The sequence below is a fragment of the Lampetra fluviatilis genome, chromosome 26 (assembly GCF_964198595.1).
Source record: "Lampetra fluviatilis chromosome 26, kcLamFluv1.1, whole genome shotgun sequence".
Classification (NCBI taxonomy): Eukaryota; Metazoa; Chordata; class Hyperoartia; order Petromyzontiformes; family Petromyzontidae; genus Lampetra; species Lampetra fluviatilis.
The window spans coordinates 5244857-5263992 of NC_136300.1; the positions used below are offsets into that span (position 1 = coordinate 5244857).

Below are 19136 nucleotides of genomic sequence, written 5' to 3' on the forward strand. Positions count from 1 at the left end.
CTCTGGATCTTCGTTTCTTTGTGTCTCATTGATTTTATGTGTCTCTGCGTCTCTCTCTCTAACCCCATTTGCAAATGTTCATGCCCCTTATACACTCACAGTGCCCCTTTTACGGTTTTGCGCCTTCGCCAGCTGCCCTGATTGCCCACCCATAAGGCCAGGCCTGATTACTATAGCACGACACGCAGTGCACGCCGCAGTGCAATATGCCATTCCTGTTTATAAATAGAAAATCGGATCACGAAACATTAAATGGATACGTGAAATGAATGTCTAGCTTATAGAGCGTGTCAGCTGACGACCTCTCGTGCACACTCCCTCGTCTCGTCGCATGCGTTGGAGGGGCTTGTCAGTGGCAGAATATCGATCGGCTAGATTTGGTTGGCATTTTGTTCATCACCTTCGCTGTCAGCATCGTTTCAGCGATTCCAAATTTCATTGGCTAACATTAAGGAACCTTGCACCACCAACAGATAGCTCTTGAGACGAAGCCCTATGATTGTCTTTCGTCCTTGAGTTCTCCCGTTGGGCTGCTGTTCGTGCCGCGTATGTAAGCGCGCGCGCGTGTGTGTCTGCTACGCCTGAACGGAGCCGTTATTTTAATTTGTGTTGATGTAGGGCTCTCGGAGCCAATATACAGCATTCCTTGTGCTTTTGGCCTTGGGTCGACACCGTAAATCTTCTTCACATTAGTCTGGAGCATATGCAGTGGTCCTAAAATATATACGTTGCTTAGGAATGGGCAGTAATTGCACATGGTACATGGAGAATATTTATTTAGTGAGAATTCAGCAACAACAGTTTGTTTTGTAGAGAAATCTGTACATTGTACACATGCGAGACACAGTAATTAGGCAACAAAGCTATCAATGTGCGATATGCTCAGCCAAGCTACTATTTAACATTGTAGTAACACATGCTCTAATGAGAAGACAGATGGTGTGGTTATGTAATTAAAATGGAACCAAAATGGATTAGCAGGGAGAATTATGCTGGAGCAATCAAGAGGTAAACACACATGTTGAGCATGATTTTGTCTCAATTGCCCTGCAGAATGTTTAGGGGTTAAGTTTGAGGACTTAAATGTTTTTTGTCTGCTGGCATTAGACAGGTAAATTTTGTGAATAATATACATTTGCAGCCATTTGTAAATTCATTGCTGATGAAGGCCTGCTAACCACATTTTTCGGCGATAGGGTGTGTTTGACCGTACGTTAACGACTCTGGTCGGTGTGTGTTCGTTAAGTGGGCGGCAGAGGAGGTGTGGAACCAGTTCACTTGTCGCTGATGTTAGCACGTGGCCAAGAATCGATGTCCGGTCACCGGGTTCATAGTGCAGTGGTTTAACTACTGCGCGAGCGCTCCGCACACAAACAAAACAGAACGGTCAGTAAAATGACACTCCGAGTCCTGTGTTTAACCAGGTGATGGCACACCGAGATTTTGTCGCTCACTTGCAAAGGACAACTGGACATTCAGAGTTATGTATGGACTTTTATTGTAGGTTATTTTACGTAGTGTGTCCAGGCGTAGTGGACATTTTCACTTTTCCAATTTACAGTTTTATTTGACGTATACACGGTTAGGTTTGTGACAATGTCCCAAATTAGTTCACTAAGAGAGTGCAAACTGCCCAGGTTTGCTTGGCGCATAAGGAACCGTTCGCGTTACCAGTGTTACCGGTGTCGACATCCAATTAGAGAAAGTCTACACATGTTGGAAAGCTCGAGGCGTGACGGCGAAAGCTATTTACAGCACCTGTTCTCAATTCTTGAAAGAATGCGTGTTAAAACAATCGCAGCTCCGTTCATCTGTTTTGACTCCGGTACGCATTACGATGCTGTACGTGAAAGATATCGCTTTCGTTTTTGGCCCCCGCACACTTGAAGGGACAAATGTAACTCTACATTCATCCATCACTTCAGCCAACCCAGTGTGTCTTAAATTGAATTCTTGAGAATTGCATCGAAAATGATTTACAGTGCATTTACCTTAGGTGTTGCCAGGGCATGCCTTGCCGCGCACTGAAAAGCGCAGTGTTCATCAGTGTCTGACACCGGGTCCGTTTGCACGTGTCCTGGTTACATTCTGTTTGTTTGTTTGCTTGCTTTACACTCGGTGGAATTATCGAACTCATAAGGTATATTTCAGGGACTCTGCGCTCTGCTTAGCAAGTTATAAGGCTGTTGTTTTACGGGGTCGTGATGGGAATTGACCATATTGAAAAAAATAATGCCACAATGTCCTTATTGTGAAATGCAAAGAAACCCCCTCCGTGTCTCTGAAGCCACCCTGTCAACAGGATGTTAAAGTCTCTCGTCTGTCAGTGCTGCACAAAGAAGTTGCATAAATAAGTAAGCGGGCTGACTCGTTGTGCTAATTAAAGGCAAGTTTAATTATTTCTTTGTTATGCAAATAAATAAGTATCGTTATGTGTGTCTTAATGTTTGCAGAGATCCGTGTTTTTAGTTACGGGATTAAATGCATTTCTATGCCATTGGAGACAAATGACCAATATCACCTTCGGGTAACCTATGCAGCAGCTGCTCTCGTTTTAAAAAAATTATTATCAGCATTTTTCACCTGTCATGAAAATATATAGTAGGAATTGTCAATGTTTATTATAAACTTACTTGAACAAAATGCGGTAATGAATGGACTTGGGTCGCTTGTATTAACTGAGACAAGTTCGCTGCTCAGGTGCTTGTTAGTGAGGAACGCTTTTGTTCCAGATGAGTAGACTGCTGGCTGAATTAATTAATTTATGTTCATAATAAGCCGACAATCGCCTGTGGAGAAGCGGGCATATTACGCACACGGCAGATGCCATGCTTTGCTCTTTGTTGATAAAATCCAAATTAATCGCAGCGAGTCTGAGCCTTAACGTGGAATCGATTCGTGCTATGTTTGATATATACCCTGAAAAGTATCCCCATTACAGTATGAAAGCATCATACACGTAGGAGTAAGCAAGGGGTGGTGGTGGCGGCGACCACCCACCCCATCTTGTGTCTTATTATGAGCATTGTTTACCCAGGAAAGTCTGGCTAAGTCTCATGACTGTTAGTAGAGTTCTGCCAAGTTTTCACAGGAGGGGAACGATGGTTACAAATGTCTATTCCAATTTGCGTGACCATGACGCTGACGGCACATCCACTGTGAAGCTGACAGCATGTATTGTCATGCTTATTACGCCTGCAGTGATAACCAGGGCAGCTGCTAGATTCGAACCGTGAACCTCTGCAACAATCGGCGAACACGCCGCCGCTAAGCCACGTCACAGTCTGTGCAATAAGTGCATGTAAGCACGTACTTGTCTTCACGGCTTGGGCCCTCAATAACTTATAACCCTTTTCTTCGCGTTGGAGCTCAAGGAGCGACATTAAATACTGAAAAGCTTGCGGCGCTGCTTGTGACCTCCGCTTAACATGATGCACGAGCTTCCCAGGTACGTACCAGGGCATGCATTGTGAAACTCGGACACGTGTGCTTAATTTATATTTAATCTATATAGGACAATTACAACACCAAAAAAGGAGCAGTGCATCGAGGCCAAACACAAATGAGGACACCAGCACACCTTAACAAAAGGTTTTTAAACCCATACACGAGACCCATGTTGCCTAAGCAGTTGTGTGTAAGTTCTAGTTGGTGGTCAAAGGGGGGGGGGGGGGGGGGGAAGTGTCCCTCCAAAAGGCAGAAACTGTTCATTTGGTGAGATTTATGTAACATTCAAAGCACAAACTGCACAGTTTGGTCCTAACCCAGCCACCCCCTTAGACATATCCATTGTCATGAACAAGCATAGATTTCAGTTGTGACTGAAAACACACGTAAATGACTCTTATCTCTAATCTTTAGCAATTAGGAATAGCGCTTAATGCAAGCCCTCAAAGCGAAATATTTACATTGTGCAAACGTGAATGTTGAATACAGAGATGCCCTGACCACGTAACTCTTCCTACACGATCTTACAATGGGTGGATTGTACGTTTGTGACATCGTCTTAAAATAATGCACACTTCCCTTGACTGCTGGGCTCAAGGACAATTGTATGTCACTCCTCGCGCATCATCTGCAGGCCAAGTGGGTGACAGCTGCTGCTCATGACAAAGATCCTGTTTGGCTCCGTGACAGTGAGCGCTTTCGTAATGATTTTTTAAAGTAAAAAAAAATAAAAGCAAACCAAGCGGCGGTGCAGACGTGGAATACGAATTTCAAGCTCTCCGCCTGCTGAATGTCACCTGGGAGAGTGCATGCGACCGTTGTGGTGCATGACCACGGCGTGGTGCATGACCACGGTGTAGTGCGGGCTGTGCGTCTTCCGCGGTGGCGCTCCGTTAAATGGTCTCGACATACCCATCCACGCACAGATCTAAGTTACTTTTTTCTTTCAAAAGGAAGAGGCTAGGATGTCATACTTGGATTTTTCAATGCTGCACAGCTCGTTTCAGCTCACCTATCATTTCGCCTAAGTTGGAATACAGGCTGCAGCAAGTTGCACTACTTTCAGCCTCTCTTTCGCTCCCCAATATGTCCCGCGCTCAGTAGCATATCTCGTACGCCACCTGGCCCTCTTCCAGCTCGTGATCCAGAGGGTTCTCCAGGATAAGACCATAGGTCTGCGTCGCTTGGTCAAAGTTGAGGTCTCCGTAGTTGCTCGTCTTAACGAATTCCGCGTCGGACGAGTTGCCGGGGCAGAATGGCTGCCGCTCGTCAACATGCGACGGCAGGGCATCCGTGAACCGCCCCGTGCCACCGGCCCTCTCCGCTACGCTGGGCCGCCGACCAGGATTGATGACGTACATCTCCCGCCCGCTCTCCCCGCGGAACTCCTCGAGCTGCCCGCACGTTTTTGGGCCTTCGGTGAAGGCGTTGATGTAGGAGATCTCGTCGTCCTTCTTGCTGCGGGCGCGGACGGCCTTCCTGCGGTGGCGCACGAGGGCGGCGAGCAGCGTCGCCACCGTCGCCGCCAGCAGGGCGACGCCCGCCGCGATACCGGCCTGCGTTGACGCGGCCATCGCAGCAAAGTCCACGGTGCCGGTGGCGGCGGCAGTCTCTTCGACCACAACGGTCACCGCCTCCTCGGCACGCAGCCACGACGGCTCGGAAGCATCGACGCCGAGGAAGAACGTGGCCCCGTCGGAGCCGGCCGCGTTGACGGCCTCGCAGCTGTAGGCGCCCGCGTCTCCCTCCGTCACGTTCACGATGTCGAGGGTGGCGCGGCTGCCCGGCGCGACCGTAGCGTTCGAAGCTGCGGCCACCGCTGCCGCCACGTCCTCCTCCCACGCGCTGCCATCGCGGTGAGCGGAGCGGTTGAAGTGCCCCGTGCCGCCCACGCCGTGCGTCTTACCCGGATCGTCGCCGCCGTGACTCCGACGCTTCCAGGAGACGCTCGGCTCGGGGAGTCCCGTCGCGCTGCACAGCACGCTACCGTTCTGTCCGGCCGTGAGCTGCATTTGCTGCCGGTCGATGTGGACCTGCGGCACGGTGCAGGACATGGCCTCCAGGGACACCTGCTCCATGCGGAGCCCTGCCAGCGCTGGGGGTCCCCAGCAGGTCAGGTTTATGGACCTGAGCTGCAGCGATGCCAAAGCCGTGTCGTGTTGCAGCTCTTTAAGCCACCGCAGGGTGCAGTCGCACTGCCAGTGGTTCCCTGTGGTGGAGCAGCGGGGAGAAGAGTTTCAGATGACACAGAGAGGCCTTTTACGGTGGCTGCCAGTGTAAGTGATAAACCATTTTGCATCTTCTTGCAAAGTTATATCGCATTGTTCGAGGCACTGAAGAAGATCTGTTGTGTCTGAACGAGCAATGTTAGCAAATTTGAGCTCTGACACCGGACATGCTGTGGCCACCATTTGCAAACAATGTCAAAGGCTTTCTAAATTCCTGCGCTGCAGCAGGTGGCACACTTTGGAATTAACCCCACGTGGAAATTCCCAGTTTGCCACAGGAATCCAACCATTGAACTTTTGTTTGCCTGGCTCTTAAGAGCAGTGAATTCAGGTGCTGCGTAAAATTATTCCGCACGCTGCATTACCACACAACGAGACCTAACGCCGAGGGTGCACCCACCGGCCAGGCCCAGCGTGCTGAGGCCCCTCATGGGCGGCAGGAGCTCCTGGTCCAGGCTACGCAGCTCGTTGTGCGACAGGTCGAGCAGCGCGAGCGCGCCGAGCGATGCGAACGCGCCCGCCTCCACCCAGCGGATGCGGTTGTGCTGCAGGCGTAGCTCCTGCAGGCGAGCGAGCGGCTCTAGTGGCCCCGCCGGCACGCCGCCGACGGAGTTGTTGTTGAGGTACAGCTGGCGCAGGTTGAGGAGGCCGGCGAAGGCGCCCGCGGGCAGCGTGGTGAGCCTGTTGGAGGCCAGGTTGAGCTCCCTGAGGGCCGACAGGTCCGTGAAGAGCCCGTCTTCCTCTCCGTCGGCCCCGGCCAGCGAGGAGATGTGGTTCTGCTGCAGGTAGAGGCTCTCGAGGTGATGGGCACACGCGTGGAGTGCGTGCGTGTGTAGCCGCGAGAGCCCATTGTCCTGCAGGTACAGCACCTGGGAGGAGAGCGCAAGCAATCGTTGTACGCACTGCTGCATGTTGCGTAAAAGGAGATGCACTGCATTAGATGCATCTTCTGTGCCTTTGGCTTTGTAAGAAAGAAAGCTGTTCAAAAGTCACTGTCAGGAGCATGCTGATGACAACTGTGGTCCCACGACTTTACTGGTTAACACGATGTCCCCTGCTTTAATGAAATGTAAGCACTCCTGACAGATTGAATTGTCTATTTTTCCTCAAACTTCTGTCGGACAGCGCTGGACTACACAGCTTCAGTGCATATCGACGTGAAAATAGATAGTTGGGTTTTGGTGTCACCATGGCAAAAAAGTGGCTTTTCTTGGGAATCATTTATTTTCCATTTAATTCCAAGCTGAATAAATCTAAATAACATAAACCGACACGGATTGTTCGCCCTGAGTGCACTTGAAATGAACGTGATATTTCTTAAGAGCTGACCTTGTGCATGTGTGTGTGTATAGTGGATCGTCATAAACAGTACTGTCTGGAATCAGGTTTATAGATATAAATTCATCTCTAGTCATGACCTCATATGCCAGGCCCGGTTTTATGAAGTCAACGGCGATGTTGATGCTGTTAAATGATTACATCTGATTGATTGAAACGCATTAGTCACGCGTATATATGTCTGTGTGTGGAGTGATAGTGCAGTGGTTAGCACATTGCGCTATGATTCCCATTCACACCCAACACGAGTGACGATTATCTGAACAGGTCCTGGGCCTCCTCTAGGTTGGCTCGGCCTCAAACTAGTACCTGGAGAAGTGTGTATACATCACCACTGGGGAGACCAAGACGGCCAGACGTGGAGCTGGCCACCCACCCCCTTTGTATGTCGTGCCGGCCTTCAAAGGCGCTCAGTAATAGCACTTTCCCCACCAATCTGTTAAGCCTTTACGGGGGATCTTTGTCTTTTTTCTTCTTAATCAAAGCCCAGTTCATCTGTCTTGGTACAGCTAGCAATAAAACACTTTAGAAATCTTCTGCCTTTGACCATGCATTCGCAGCAGGAAAGTTAGCGGGGTCTGACGATTGATCACAGCAAGACAAAAAATTGGCTTAAACAGATGAATAATTTAATACGTTTTTGTGATTTTTTTTTGGGTAACTTAAAAAAATATGTAAATATAAAATGTTGTTTCGGTGTGTAGGGCTTGCATTGCTTATCACAGGTTAGTTCATGCTGTTTGATGCTGCTGTTGGCAACATGTTTGTGTTAACTTTTGGAATTTAGTTTTACAAGCTTAATCATTGGGATATACGCATTTCCCACTTCTCCTTTGAAAAAGAGACATGGGTCTCGGTAGACTTAGCCAAGTTAAGATCGGTAAGTAGTATTGTAAACATGCCTTTCTCGCTGACAGAAGTCCTAAAGGGATTATTGTTCGCCCAGTCGGCAGTCGTGACGCATGTTGGCTGCAAATGTCCAAAATTGTCGTTTGCGCATTTCTCGCGAAGCTGACCTCAGCAATAACCTAGAAACGTACAGGTAATTCATTCTTTATTTCTCAGAACGTGCGTGCATGTGTTCATCCCTTCGCTCTCTTTCCATTTCCTGAGGCTGCAGTCCGTTTTGGAGCTTGGCCCTGTGCAAAACACAATGTCCTTTTCCTTCAAATAAATGGACGTGCACAGAAAGTTCCAGCTGTTTAGATTCGCTAATGAGATTTGGATGAATGCTTATCGTGCTCGGTTCAAATGTTATGGTTACGGAGTGCACGACCAACACAGTTTAATCTGCCGGAGCAACGATAATTCTTAAACATCCACACACACACACGTTTGTTTGTGGGTGTGTGTATATATGAGGTGCTTGCTAACAGCACTTGCCGCAAAAGTCTGTTAAGGATATGCAGGGGATCTTTGTAAAAAAAATAGTCGAACGCTCTTCATTCTGTAATCTTTTATACGTGTAATACATGCGGGGAGAGCGTTAGACAGCGTTCAGCGTAAATAATTGCCCTTGGATTATAAAACATAGCTGAGATTGCGATTATCATGATTCCAGAAGCCAAAATGTAAGGGATTTACTGCACAATAATTGTCTGTTACCACTGCCAATAATTATTGTCACGACCTGACAAAATGTAGTTTCGCGCTTTAATAAAAAGAGCATTAATAAAACACCGTAAATTCATGTGCACATTCCATTCTTTGTAAGTGATACAATGCCAGGATTAACGACCGTCAGTAGAGCTGACTTTCACGAGGGTCGCGAGTTGAAATTCCAGGCAGGATCAGCTCAACCACATCACCAATATCATTGCTAGGCATGTAACAATTTGTTATAAAAAGAACTATCTCCTTTTAATATAGCACCATAATTCCGAAGATTCTAAGGGGCTTGCTGGTTAATTCGTTTCAACTCCCACTTACAAAAGCTCGTTTGGACTTTAGTGTTTTACGATCTTTCTTGAAAAGAGTTAGCGCTCCGCGCTAGACTCTCCACTCGAAGGCAGGGGGTTATCCCCCAGCCTCTGAGTGAGTTCCAGATGTCTGTCGCAGATGTACTGCAGCCCCGCTCAGCTGTGATGGGGTTGGTTACCTTGCATCTTTGCATCACTTACAGGGTTTGGTTAGCGCAGTACATGAACGCAGCACATGACGAGGAGTATGAACCTTTAACCTTTCACCGAGGCATGGCGGCTTTCCAGATCAGCTGATTTTATTTACCACCCCCCCCCCCCCCAGTGATTTTAGGAATTGTCACAATTTGAGTTTTTTTTTAATCCATTAGTATGTATATATGTTGAACTTCTTTCACACAGTACGTAGCCAACCGCACAAATTGGGTTAGGGTTTGCTTACGATTTTCTTGTAAGTTGCATAAATCCTTCGCGATTAATTCTTACATGATCATTCTGATACATGTATTGTTGGAGTAAGAATGCATTTTAATCTGTTTAACGTATCGTCTAATGTTACACAGTGACGTCACTTGTCCTAACTCACTTCTCACTGGCTCAATGCCCTGATCTCCAGGTCCACACTCCATGTGGCCTGGCCTGGCCGTGCCACCTCTTGCCGCGTGTGCCAGCTGCCACCCCGGCTGCTCCTACTGACAGTTGTGCGAGATTGTGCGTGTACGCCGTCGTTCGATGGGCCATATGGTGTTTAGGGCACTGGCCTGGATCCACGAGCCATTGTGTATAATCTACTGTCCGGGGCATGGTGCACAAACTCTATTGAGAGGGTGTGTTGTGTGTATTGAACGGTTCGTGCGCCGCGCTACGATCCCAGTGACCTCCGGGTTCGATTTCTGGCCATCATCAGTCACAAGTGGTAACCAAATCTATCCTGGACCACTTTTAGATTGACTCGGCTTTATATGAAAACCTGATGATGTATGTGAACATCAGTGCTGGAGACAAAAGCAGCCAAGCATGGTTCTGGCCATACCCCATGATGTGCATCGTGACCTTAATGATTGCTCACTAACAGCACTTACCTTCGACTGTTTAGCGAACCAAATGGGTGATTGCCTTTGTTTTTGTGTGTGGATCAGGGGAGCTTTGGTATAGTAGCCAAAAAACATACTGCGCATGGGTTCGATGCGTGCTGCAGTGGCGAGATGTTGACTACCTCACCTGGTATACAGGAGGCCATGGGTTGGATCCCGACCCTGATGTCTGCTGTATATTTGGAGTTTGCATGTTCTCCCCGTGGTCGAGTGGATTTTTCTCCGAGTCCTCCAGTTTTTCCCTCCACATTTAGAATCAACATTAGTTTATTGAGCATTTGGCAGCTGTAGTTTCCACGTGATAAGCCACTTCGTTGAGCTATCATTTCTGATAGCAAGATCGCTTATAAAAAAGAGCTACATAGCTCAGTGGGCCTTACCTGGTAAAAATAAAAAATCTTTTTTTAATAGATTTGTGGCAAATGCACAACATGTGGCAGCAGTCCGTGCGTGGACCGCACGCGCGCGTTGGGGGCGGAGGGGTGGCGGAGGGCAGATCGCACCTGGGTCGTGTTGGGGATGGGACCGGGCACTCGAGTCAGCTGCCGGGAGCCGCACTCCACCGCTCTGCTGTAGCACTGGCACTGCTCGGGGCAGCCTCGCCCGGCGAGTACGCAGCTCAACCACACGCCCAGCAGCGTGGGCACCGCCGCCCGGCTGCTGTGCACGCGCATTGCTGGGGCGGGGGGTGACGACGTTTCACGACGTGTTGCGGAGTTGCAGAGGACGGGACGATGCTCGACCAAAATCTGTGCCCGAGAGACAGAGACACGCGCGCACACGCACACACAGTCCCACAGCTCTGTTGAATGTTTCGATAAAGTCTTCGGAGGGAAGATGGATTGTATGCTACTAATGTTTTCGTTGCCTGTGACCCGGTCATCCGAAATGTGCCTCTGATCTCTCTAGATCTCAGAAGCTAAGCAGAATTTTTGGCTGGATCGTGAGCTTGAATCCGCGAACACTGTCCAAACAGGTTGCTATAGGCTATGTGGACAGCAGAGGGCAGTGCATTAAAATACATTGCTGTACCAGCACTGAACTTAGGAGCCCACAACGATGCCCTCTGCTATTACCAACCCACACTGACGAGTGTGCAATATGGTCAAGTAACCCCCACGACTCGTACGGTGTGGTGAATAATTTCTAAATCCAGGAGTGGATTAACAATTAATCACCACCGCTTGACGAATTGTCAAGATTCGACTCGCTAATATGTTTATGTTGTGGTAGGTGTAAAAATCATTCTGGCGCAGGATTTTCATGAATCAATTACACGCAGCATACACATTTTAAATAACCGAGCCTGACATCCCAAGATTTTATGTATTCATATAACAAAAACCCCAGCTGCCGAATTTGTATATAGCCGAGCCAGGTCATCGAATTATAAAACAATCCGTAATGCACATTAAAGGAAAGAAATCTAAAGAGAATTCAAGCTTGTTCCACTGTGTGTGTATTAAAATACGTAGTCACAGTGTATTACGTGTGAATGTATGTCCGGTAAAACGTTAGGGGAAGGACGGTGGGAAAGTGGAATTGGTGGGGCACTGCCAAACCCTTGAACTGCCAACTTCATTACTGCACAGCACGGCACACATGTCACAAGTATTTTTTTAAAATGTCTGTACGCTAACCAGCACGTAGACTACATGCACTAATGCGTGTATTACATAGACACATAGTGTGTGTTATATTTATACACGTGTGTATTGTTTTTTTTTATAATGTAGATTTTAATTGCAATCCTGGCTAAGCTTTTTCAGCTCGCACGAGCTTCTCCCCCACGTTATTCCGGTTCGCCAGGGTTTCTCTCCAGTGCACATGATGTATGTTCATTATGAGTCTGCGCATCGTTAGATCCCCCGAATGGGTTACTCGGCCAAAGTAGTGTTGTTTCTGAAGTTGTTATATCTGTACAAACGAGATTCATCGTTAGTACACAACTAGGATCCCAGGATGTCATGTTGGATGGTAAATAAATAATGGCCACGATTTGTAATGTATTGCTCTCCGTTATACTTGTGTATTTCACTGGATGAAATGCCTCTGTGTGTTCCTTCATAGCCCGAACTTCCAAATTGTCGTTTTTTTTTTACACGTAGATGATAATCATCCAATTCAAGTCATTCGGTTGGATTTGGAGAATTTTTGAACAACATCTTTTCGGGGAATTGCTAATAAATTAGGTTGAAAAGAAGTTTGTATAATATAAGCAACATCTTGGCATTCAACTTGCACGTCTAACTCGGGCTTTTGAAATTAACATATGGTGGTATGTAAGAGGACACCAGATAACTTGTGACATACGCTGATACATGATAGCATTCTCATTCAACTGCAATCTGCTGCTCTTTGAAAACCCCATTAACAAGATGGGGTTTTCTTGAATTTTTTCTCGTTGTTTCTACCACACCAATTTTGCTGGGGGGGGTCTTTAAACAATAGATTCACAGAGCAGACTGTCATCGGCAACATTACCCTAAACAAGATTTTTTTTTTCCGCACATCAATGTAATGAACTCACACTTGTTTCGCAGTGGTTTAAAAATACATTGAGCTGCATGGGCCTGAATGATACAATTTAACTGCCTTTTGGTAATGGATTTTTATTATAATGAACTCTGGAAATCTGTGGCATTGCACATTTCAAGATGCTGCATAAGCACTTTTGCTTTTATTAATTAGCAAATTTTCCTGTACGTTTTCACTTTCAGTTTTCATGCACACTGGCTGCATTGTTGATGGATTTACCTGCATTGCAAAGATGCCAGTTTCGTTCAGCAATAGCTCGCTGCAGTGCACAATCACCCCAAACGTTAATGCAACCTACCACTGCGGCCCGTTTAAAAACCACACGCGCTCGCACTGGCAATGCCTTCCAATGCATATCCTCTTGCTGTGTCAGCAGACAAGTTTGCAGATTTCCAAGGCTGCTGCTTGCTGCTGCTGCAATGATGCTAAGAAAAACGAACCAAATTTTGGTGAAGACCATTATCAGGTCTTCGGTGAGTTTTCTTTGCAAAGCTCAGCGGCTCAATACATCGTGCGCAATGGAAAAAAATACTGAACCTTGTTTTTTGGCCAACGCTATCTTACTTTAGAGGTCTCCAATTTAATCAAAGCAGGGCCTCTTCAAGTAGAAAATCATTAACTTTGGGATGCAAAAAGCACAATAAGTTTTGTTCAGCTCTATATAATGGACGTTTTGCGAAGCGGAGGTGGTGATATGCTTCTTGTGGTTTTTATTGGAGTTGCGAGAAACACTTGGCGTGGATTGATTTTAAGTACCGCACAAGGTTGAGAGTGTAACCCAAAATGTTAGTTTCTTTAATAGAAATCCGTATTCTCCTTGCCTCTCCCTGCACCAAGTCCGATTGTTTTTCTTGTCACTGCTTGTTGCAGGTTTGCATCTCGCAACCACCAAAATGCTTCCCACTACAAATGCGGTGTCGGTTTGCCGTCCGTGTGCAAAGTTCGCCGCTTGCTTCCATTCGCCCGCATACGCACGCGGGTTTGCGTTAACCTCGATCGCAGGCGCCGGGGAATTGGTTTGACGCCCGCATGCCGCTGCTCTTTGCACACCCTGTAGGCAGGCGAAAGTCGTGCATGCATCATGCAGGCGTAAAGACGGCTCGAAGGACCGTGGCGACGTGTGTGCAGCAGCGTTATGGCGGAGTGAGAGGGCATATAAGCAACGGCTTTATGGGGCATTCGCATCGTTAAGGTGGTGCACCGTGAAATGGTTGCACGAGAGGCATTTTAACCGAATGCCTTGCGTGGTGTTTGAGCATCTTCAGGGATCTGTCGCCGCAGTTGTTTATTTACCATTACAGCAACACAATCCTCAAGCTCCTCGTTGTCCACTGTCCATCCGCTGCTTGATAAAGACTGACAGCATAAACACACACCGGTCATATTTAATGGAGTTGGCACCCTCGCCATATTTCACTGGGACAATGGTTTAATTATTGTTTTAACATTATTAACACATTTAATAATTATTTTGGGGTATTACCAAAGCGCGCACTGTAAAATGAGGTATATTTTGAATACCTATGGGAGCTCATTTACAGGTTATTCAATTGCGGTGACATTCGCAGCGCTGAAATATTCTATACTGCTATCGGCTCTATACCGGTGTCTCTCCAGCAGCGACAAATGTTGAATGTGTTTAGGCACAAAATCTGGTTTCCTATCCCGGGTAAATGATTGCCGTTGAAATTGCCCGTGTTATAGCTTTTACAGAGGGGGGGGGGGAGTTGGGGGGAGAATCACTTTGTTGCTGTTACAGCTTCGTGGCCTCATTTAGCATTGCAGTTGCACAACGGTTTACCCGGGCTTTTATCAGAAAGATTACCATTACAGTGCTGGCGTTAAAGTAAAGCCCTCTCTTCTGCCAGACTCTTCTCATTCCAAATTGCAGCAAAGAGCCATTTTTCAGCTTTCCTTACTCTGTTCTTTGTTTCTCACCGCAATCCAACAACGGATTTGGAGAGTGCGCGCATTAAATTCCCGCCACCTCATTGGTGGGTTTGCTAGACTCTGAAGTCATGTTGCTTACCGGCTTTGTTGCAGAGGCCAGGCAGATTAAAATATAAAAAATATATAGAACGGATGCGGCAAACTTTTCTGGCAACAGCCTTTATCCAAAGCCAAAGTGAGAAAGACGCTTCACCCTATTTGCGAGTACACGTCAACGATACTGCTTTGGAGCTTGACAACCCATGGAGAGAGTGGTTGTGTTATAGACTCAACATCTGGCCCCTTTGCCCACAAAGCCAAAGCCGCTCATCCTCTGCTTTGTCACTGGAACAGGGTGTCCTTTGACTGTACAGACGGCATTGTGCAATAGTCTACGTAGAGATTATTACGTGTCTGCGGTGTCATGGAACGTGTACGTCAACTCACTGTAGTTTGTCTGTGCTGCAATCTTCCGTTGTGATTTTAGTGTCGCGTTGTGTATTTGTGCATCGTGAATTAATGTGACAATTATCATACCAATTAGTATTATCTCCGTGCCACGTAATGTTGTTATGGCCTCTCACCGCTTTTATTAAGTCATCAAATAACATGACGAGCCCAGTTCTTAAAGGTCTTTGATGCTCAAGAGAGAAAGGGATCATACCCACATTGATGTTGTCAGTGACCTGAGATGCCCTGCGTTCATAATGAGACTGCGCGCTGAAGCATTTAAGCTTAATTTACTGTGTGCAATATGGCACAGTGGTGGCTTATGTTTGGAACCATCCAGATGCTCGTCAATAAATAAAAAAACTGGATGCCGATTTGAGTTGTCACAAGCGTAGCTCTGTGGGAGAGGCACTGCCTCGATTCCGCTCATCTCGGATCAACGCTGATATTCCCGCTGTGGTGACTGGCTAGCCTGGTGGGCAGTCGGCATGCTCGCCCCTTGAGTTCAGAATTCGCTGGTTGGAATCCAACTTCTGCAGATTTTTTATTTTTGAGCTGCATGAACATATTTGGATGTACCTGCTGTGTGCTAAATTGTACTGGCACAATGACTCCTTTTGATATTATTATTTTCCAGGTTGTTGCACATTGCCATTACAAGTTGCTAAATTGCCACATTTTGTATTCTTAACAGTGTTCCAGGACTAGTTGCTTTTTTTTGCTGAACTGCAGTTAATTCCTGTTGGATCCAACTGCCAGAAGACAATACTGAATGTGTGAATGAGGACGAATAGAGTACTCCCTGAATTTGTGAGGACAAAACACTCGCACAAAGCTCGAATAGGTGGTACGGTTTATCTTAAACTGCCTTCACCCGAGTAGCATCTTTCGTAGGATGCATTGTTAAGGCCGATAAAGAGGTGGCAGAGAAATATCCGGTCAGCATTGTCTCTCAGCTGAAGACACTTACAACATGAGAGCCCAAGCCAACGCACCAGCGAACGGTATCGTGCGCGCTTTTAAATTACATCATAAACTGTGCCGGGCGGTAGAGTGAATGCTGGCTGCGTTGTAGCGATCAATTTTTTTTTGTCCCCCCCCACCCCCCGCTAAAATCATTAAAACCGGGGCCCGTAAAAAAAAACCCCGCAGCCGGTTCTTCACGGCGTCCGCCCGTTTACGACGCACGCCAAATCTCATTCCCGCACGCCGTCCACCGCTTTGTCGTTTTTTTTGCCTTTCGGGGCCTCCCCCAAGGGGCTTTGCTTTTTTGTTTTAGTCGTGCAGGGCACTCACGCAGGCCCCACGATAAGGCACACAAAAGGGGCGGGGGGGGTGTAGTCGCTCACAATGAAGCAGTTTGGGGGGTAAAAAAACGCTGACACCCGTCGCCCCCCCCCCCCACCACCATCAAAAAAATATATGAACCGTTATTTTGCCCGATTGTTTTGGGTTATATCGCGTAAATATATAAATGTGTCGTTAAACCCGCCACCACCTGACACAGGCAATTAGTAAGGTTTGTCACTTGAAAAAAAACGTGACAATTCGTTACTAGTACAGTACACTGCTGTGTTGGAGAGCAAATACACAACATTTACAATTCGAGTATGACGTTTTGCCAGTAATTACAACTAGCTTCATCAGGCGACAGCCAGATTTGTCGAGAAATCCTCCTGTTTCCTTCCTTAAATAGAGGGGTAGATGTAATGGTAACACTTGTGAGTTTGTTTTGTCTTGGAAAATGTCCAGTGCTCCAGCGAGTTTAAATGTGGCATTGTTTTGGGTGGTGGAGATGGAATGATCGGAAACTTTGTGTATTGCAGCTCTTTTGAATGAACTTCAATTCCATTGTTATCACTTCATCCAAACGTCATTTGGACATGGTTTACATTGTACATGTTAAGTTAAAGATAGACATGTCTGTGGACACTATAAATGCAAATTGTGTTACACAAGGATAACATCTCTTAGTTCAGCAAATGAACCTTGTTCAGCATTTATACAAAGGATGTACCTTTGTACCTGCTTTATTTATATATATATCATCATCATCATGAACTTTTGCCTATCCACTGTTGCATGAAGGCCTCCCGAAGCGTCCACCCAATCTCACAGTCCCGCGATGCCTCACTGCTGCAGATGAGCGGATAGCATCACTCCATCTCGAATACTCTGGCGCCATTCTGTCACCAGTCTCGTCCTCAAGTTGCCCAGAATGATATTCGTTCAATCGTTCATTCATTCCTTCATTTTCGTGCCCATCATACCAACTTGGTCAGATCAGTGACGACCGTGTGTGGGCGCAGGCCTCTGCACGGTCAGATACTACGAGGGGTCTCAAGCGGCCGTATGTTTAAAGTTACATCAAATAGGTAAGGCGGAGACGTAGACTAAACGCGTGGAAAATGTACCAACTTCCAAATGAGGGCAACACAACAACAACAACCGCCATTCGCCACTGAGTGGCGGTGACGTCACCACGACGCTTGTGCCAGGCCATGTGCACCTTGAGGCCACGTGAAGTGTCGAACGCCCGCTGGCAGGAGGTCACGGGACAGATCCAAGTGCCACGGGTCGACTGACTGAGACAACCGAGATGACTGGCTGATGCACCACCTGTGCCCCCTACTGTGCTAATTTGCTGTGCTTTAGCCACCCGGCGCTCCGCTCGTTGTTGTGAGCGTCGCTCCTCCGCCCTCCGTTGTTGTTGGAGGGCGACTGCCTCCAACTGCCCAGTAGCGTCCTTCACGAGCCTCCTCCACAGAGGCCGATCTTGACGCCGCTGGTACCAGTCATCGGCAAGTCCACTCAGCTCCACATCCTCCTGTACCACATCACTCCATCTCTTCTCTAGCCCGTGCCGCGCCCGTCTAGCCCCCTCGATCCGGCCTCGATCAGGCACACACACACACGCTGTGCCATAATTGTGGGACGCTTCAATCTACATGGTTGGTCAAATGAGTAGAGGCAAGAGGATGATTAGTAAAGAAGTGTTCCGTCGGGAGGGAGGAACAAGAACAGGAGAGGAGAATGTATAAATGCGAATAAACAATCGTATATTAAAAATACAACTTTGGCAGTGACACCAGCATAATCCGCGAGGCTATATCCTAACTGCGCACATAATGTAAGAGAGTCTTACCTTGCAGAAACGATTCTCTTTGTTCAGAGAAAGCATTGCTGAGGGATGGGGGGGTGGGGATGTCACGCATTCTACGAGCGTCTAACCATTTTTGTGAGCTGATCTTGCTCCAAAAATACGTTCTCAAAATGATATCGTCAATGAGAACTTTTGCTTCAAATCAGAAGTCGCATTGTACACTTTTGTTCAATGGCAAATGGGTATTGATTCCATTTTCGTGGAGAGAGGAAAAAAAAAACTCCAATTATCGTACACATTTGGATTTGTGATGCACGTTTGTGCTTGTGTGTGCCCTCGGGACATCCTCAAAAACTGTCATTCTTTTTCTAAATTGAATATGTAGCCTAAATACACGTTCTCATTATCGCTGCTGCAGCCTCAAAATCCTGATTTTCACTTACAGTTGCGTGATGATTTATTTCTTCCGATTCCCCTAAAATGAGAATGAATTGCTTGTGAAGAGAGTTGTTGCTTTTGCAGATTGCTATTGATAGGCTGAGTGATGCATCCTGCAGGTGTTAGGACCAGGACATTGATTCTGGAGCAACTTTATGTGCGTCTTCCCTTAAGAGTGGATTAATTACAAACATCTGGTACACTCCACCAAATACTCATTAAAACTATATACACGCTGCTGTTGATTATTTTTTGTTTAATTAGCAAACATTCTCAGTTAGTTTATTTGGATTTTTTTCCAACAATTTTTATAAAGATACTGGTATATTCTAGATTTGAAGTTTCCGAAACGTCGTAATTTAATTTAATGTCTCTTTTTTACCTACGTGGCTTTACCGAAAAAAAACAAAGAATACTGGTATATATATATTTTTATTTCGGCGTTTGTTTTCGTACAGAAATTAGTTCTAAATATATACGTGTCTATTTTCACCTATAAACAGCAAGTGTTTTCTGTGTTGAAACTACCTATGACAAGATCCTTTAGGGAAGTAATAATGCAACCGTTCATTCTTCTTTTTTCTCATGGCTTATGTAGATGCAGAGCAACAACTTACAATTTCACAACCGTTCATTGACACATGTCAGTTCT

At 46.6% G+C, this 19136-nt stretch overlaps 2 protein-coding genes across 3 annotated transcripts in view; one reads left to right on the plus strand and one right to left on the minus strand.

The window, feature by feature from the left end:
* Positions 1-19136, plus strand: part of WDR59 (WD repeat domain 59) — an 80189-nt gene that overhangs the window by 22474 nt on the left and 38579 nt on the right. The gene's annotated exons all lie outside the window — the stretch shown is intronic.
* On the minus strand, positions 3491-10670 carry LRRC24 (leucine rich repeat containing 24; the record flags this gene model as incomplete). The annotated part of the gene is made up of 3 exons (XM_078868886.1): positions 3491-5656; positions 6076-6544; positions 10530-10670. Coding segments are annotated over 3 exons (1722 nt in total), but the record flags the coding sequence as incomplete, so codon positions are not given.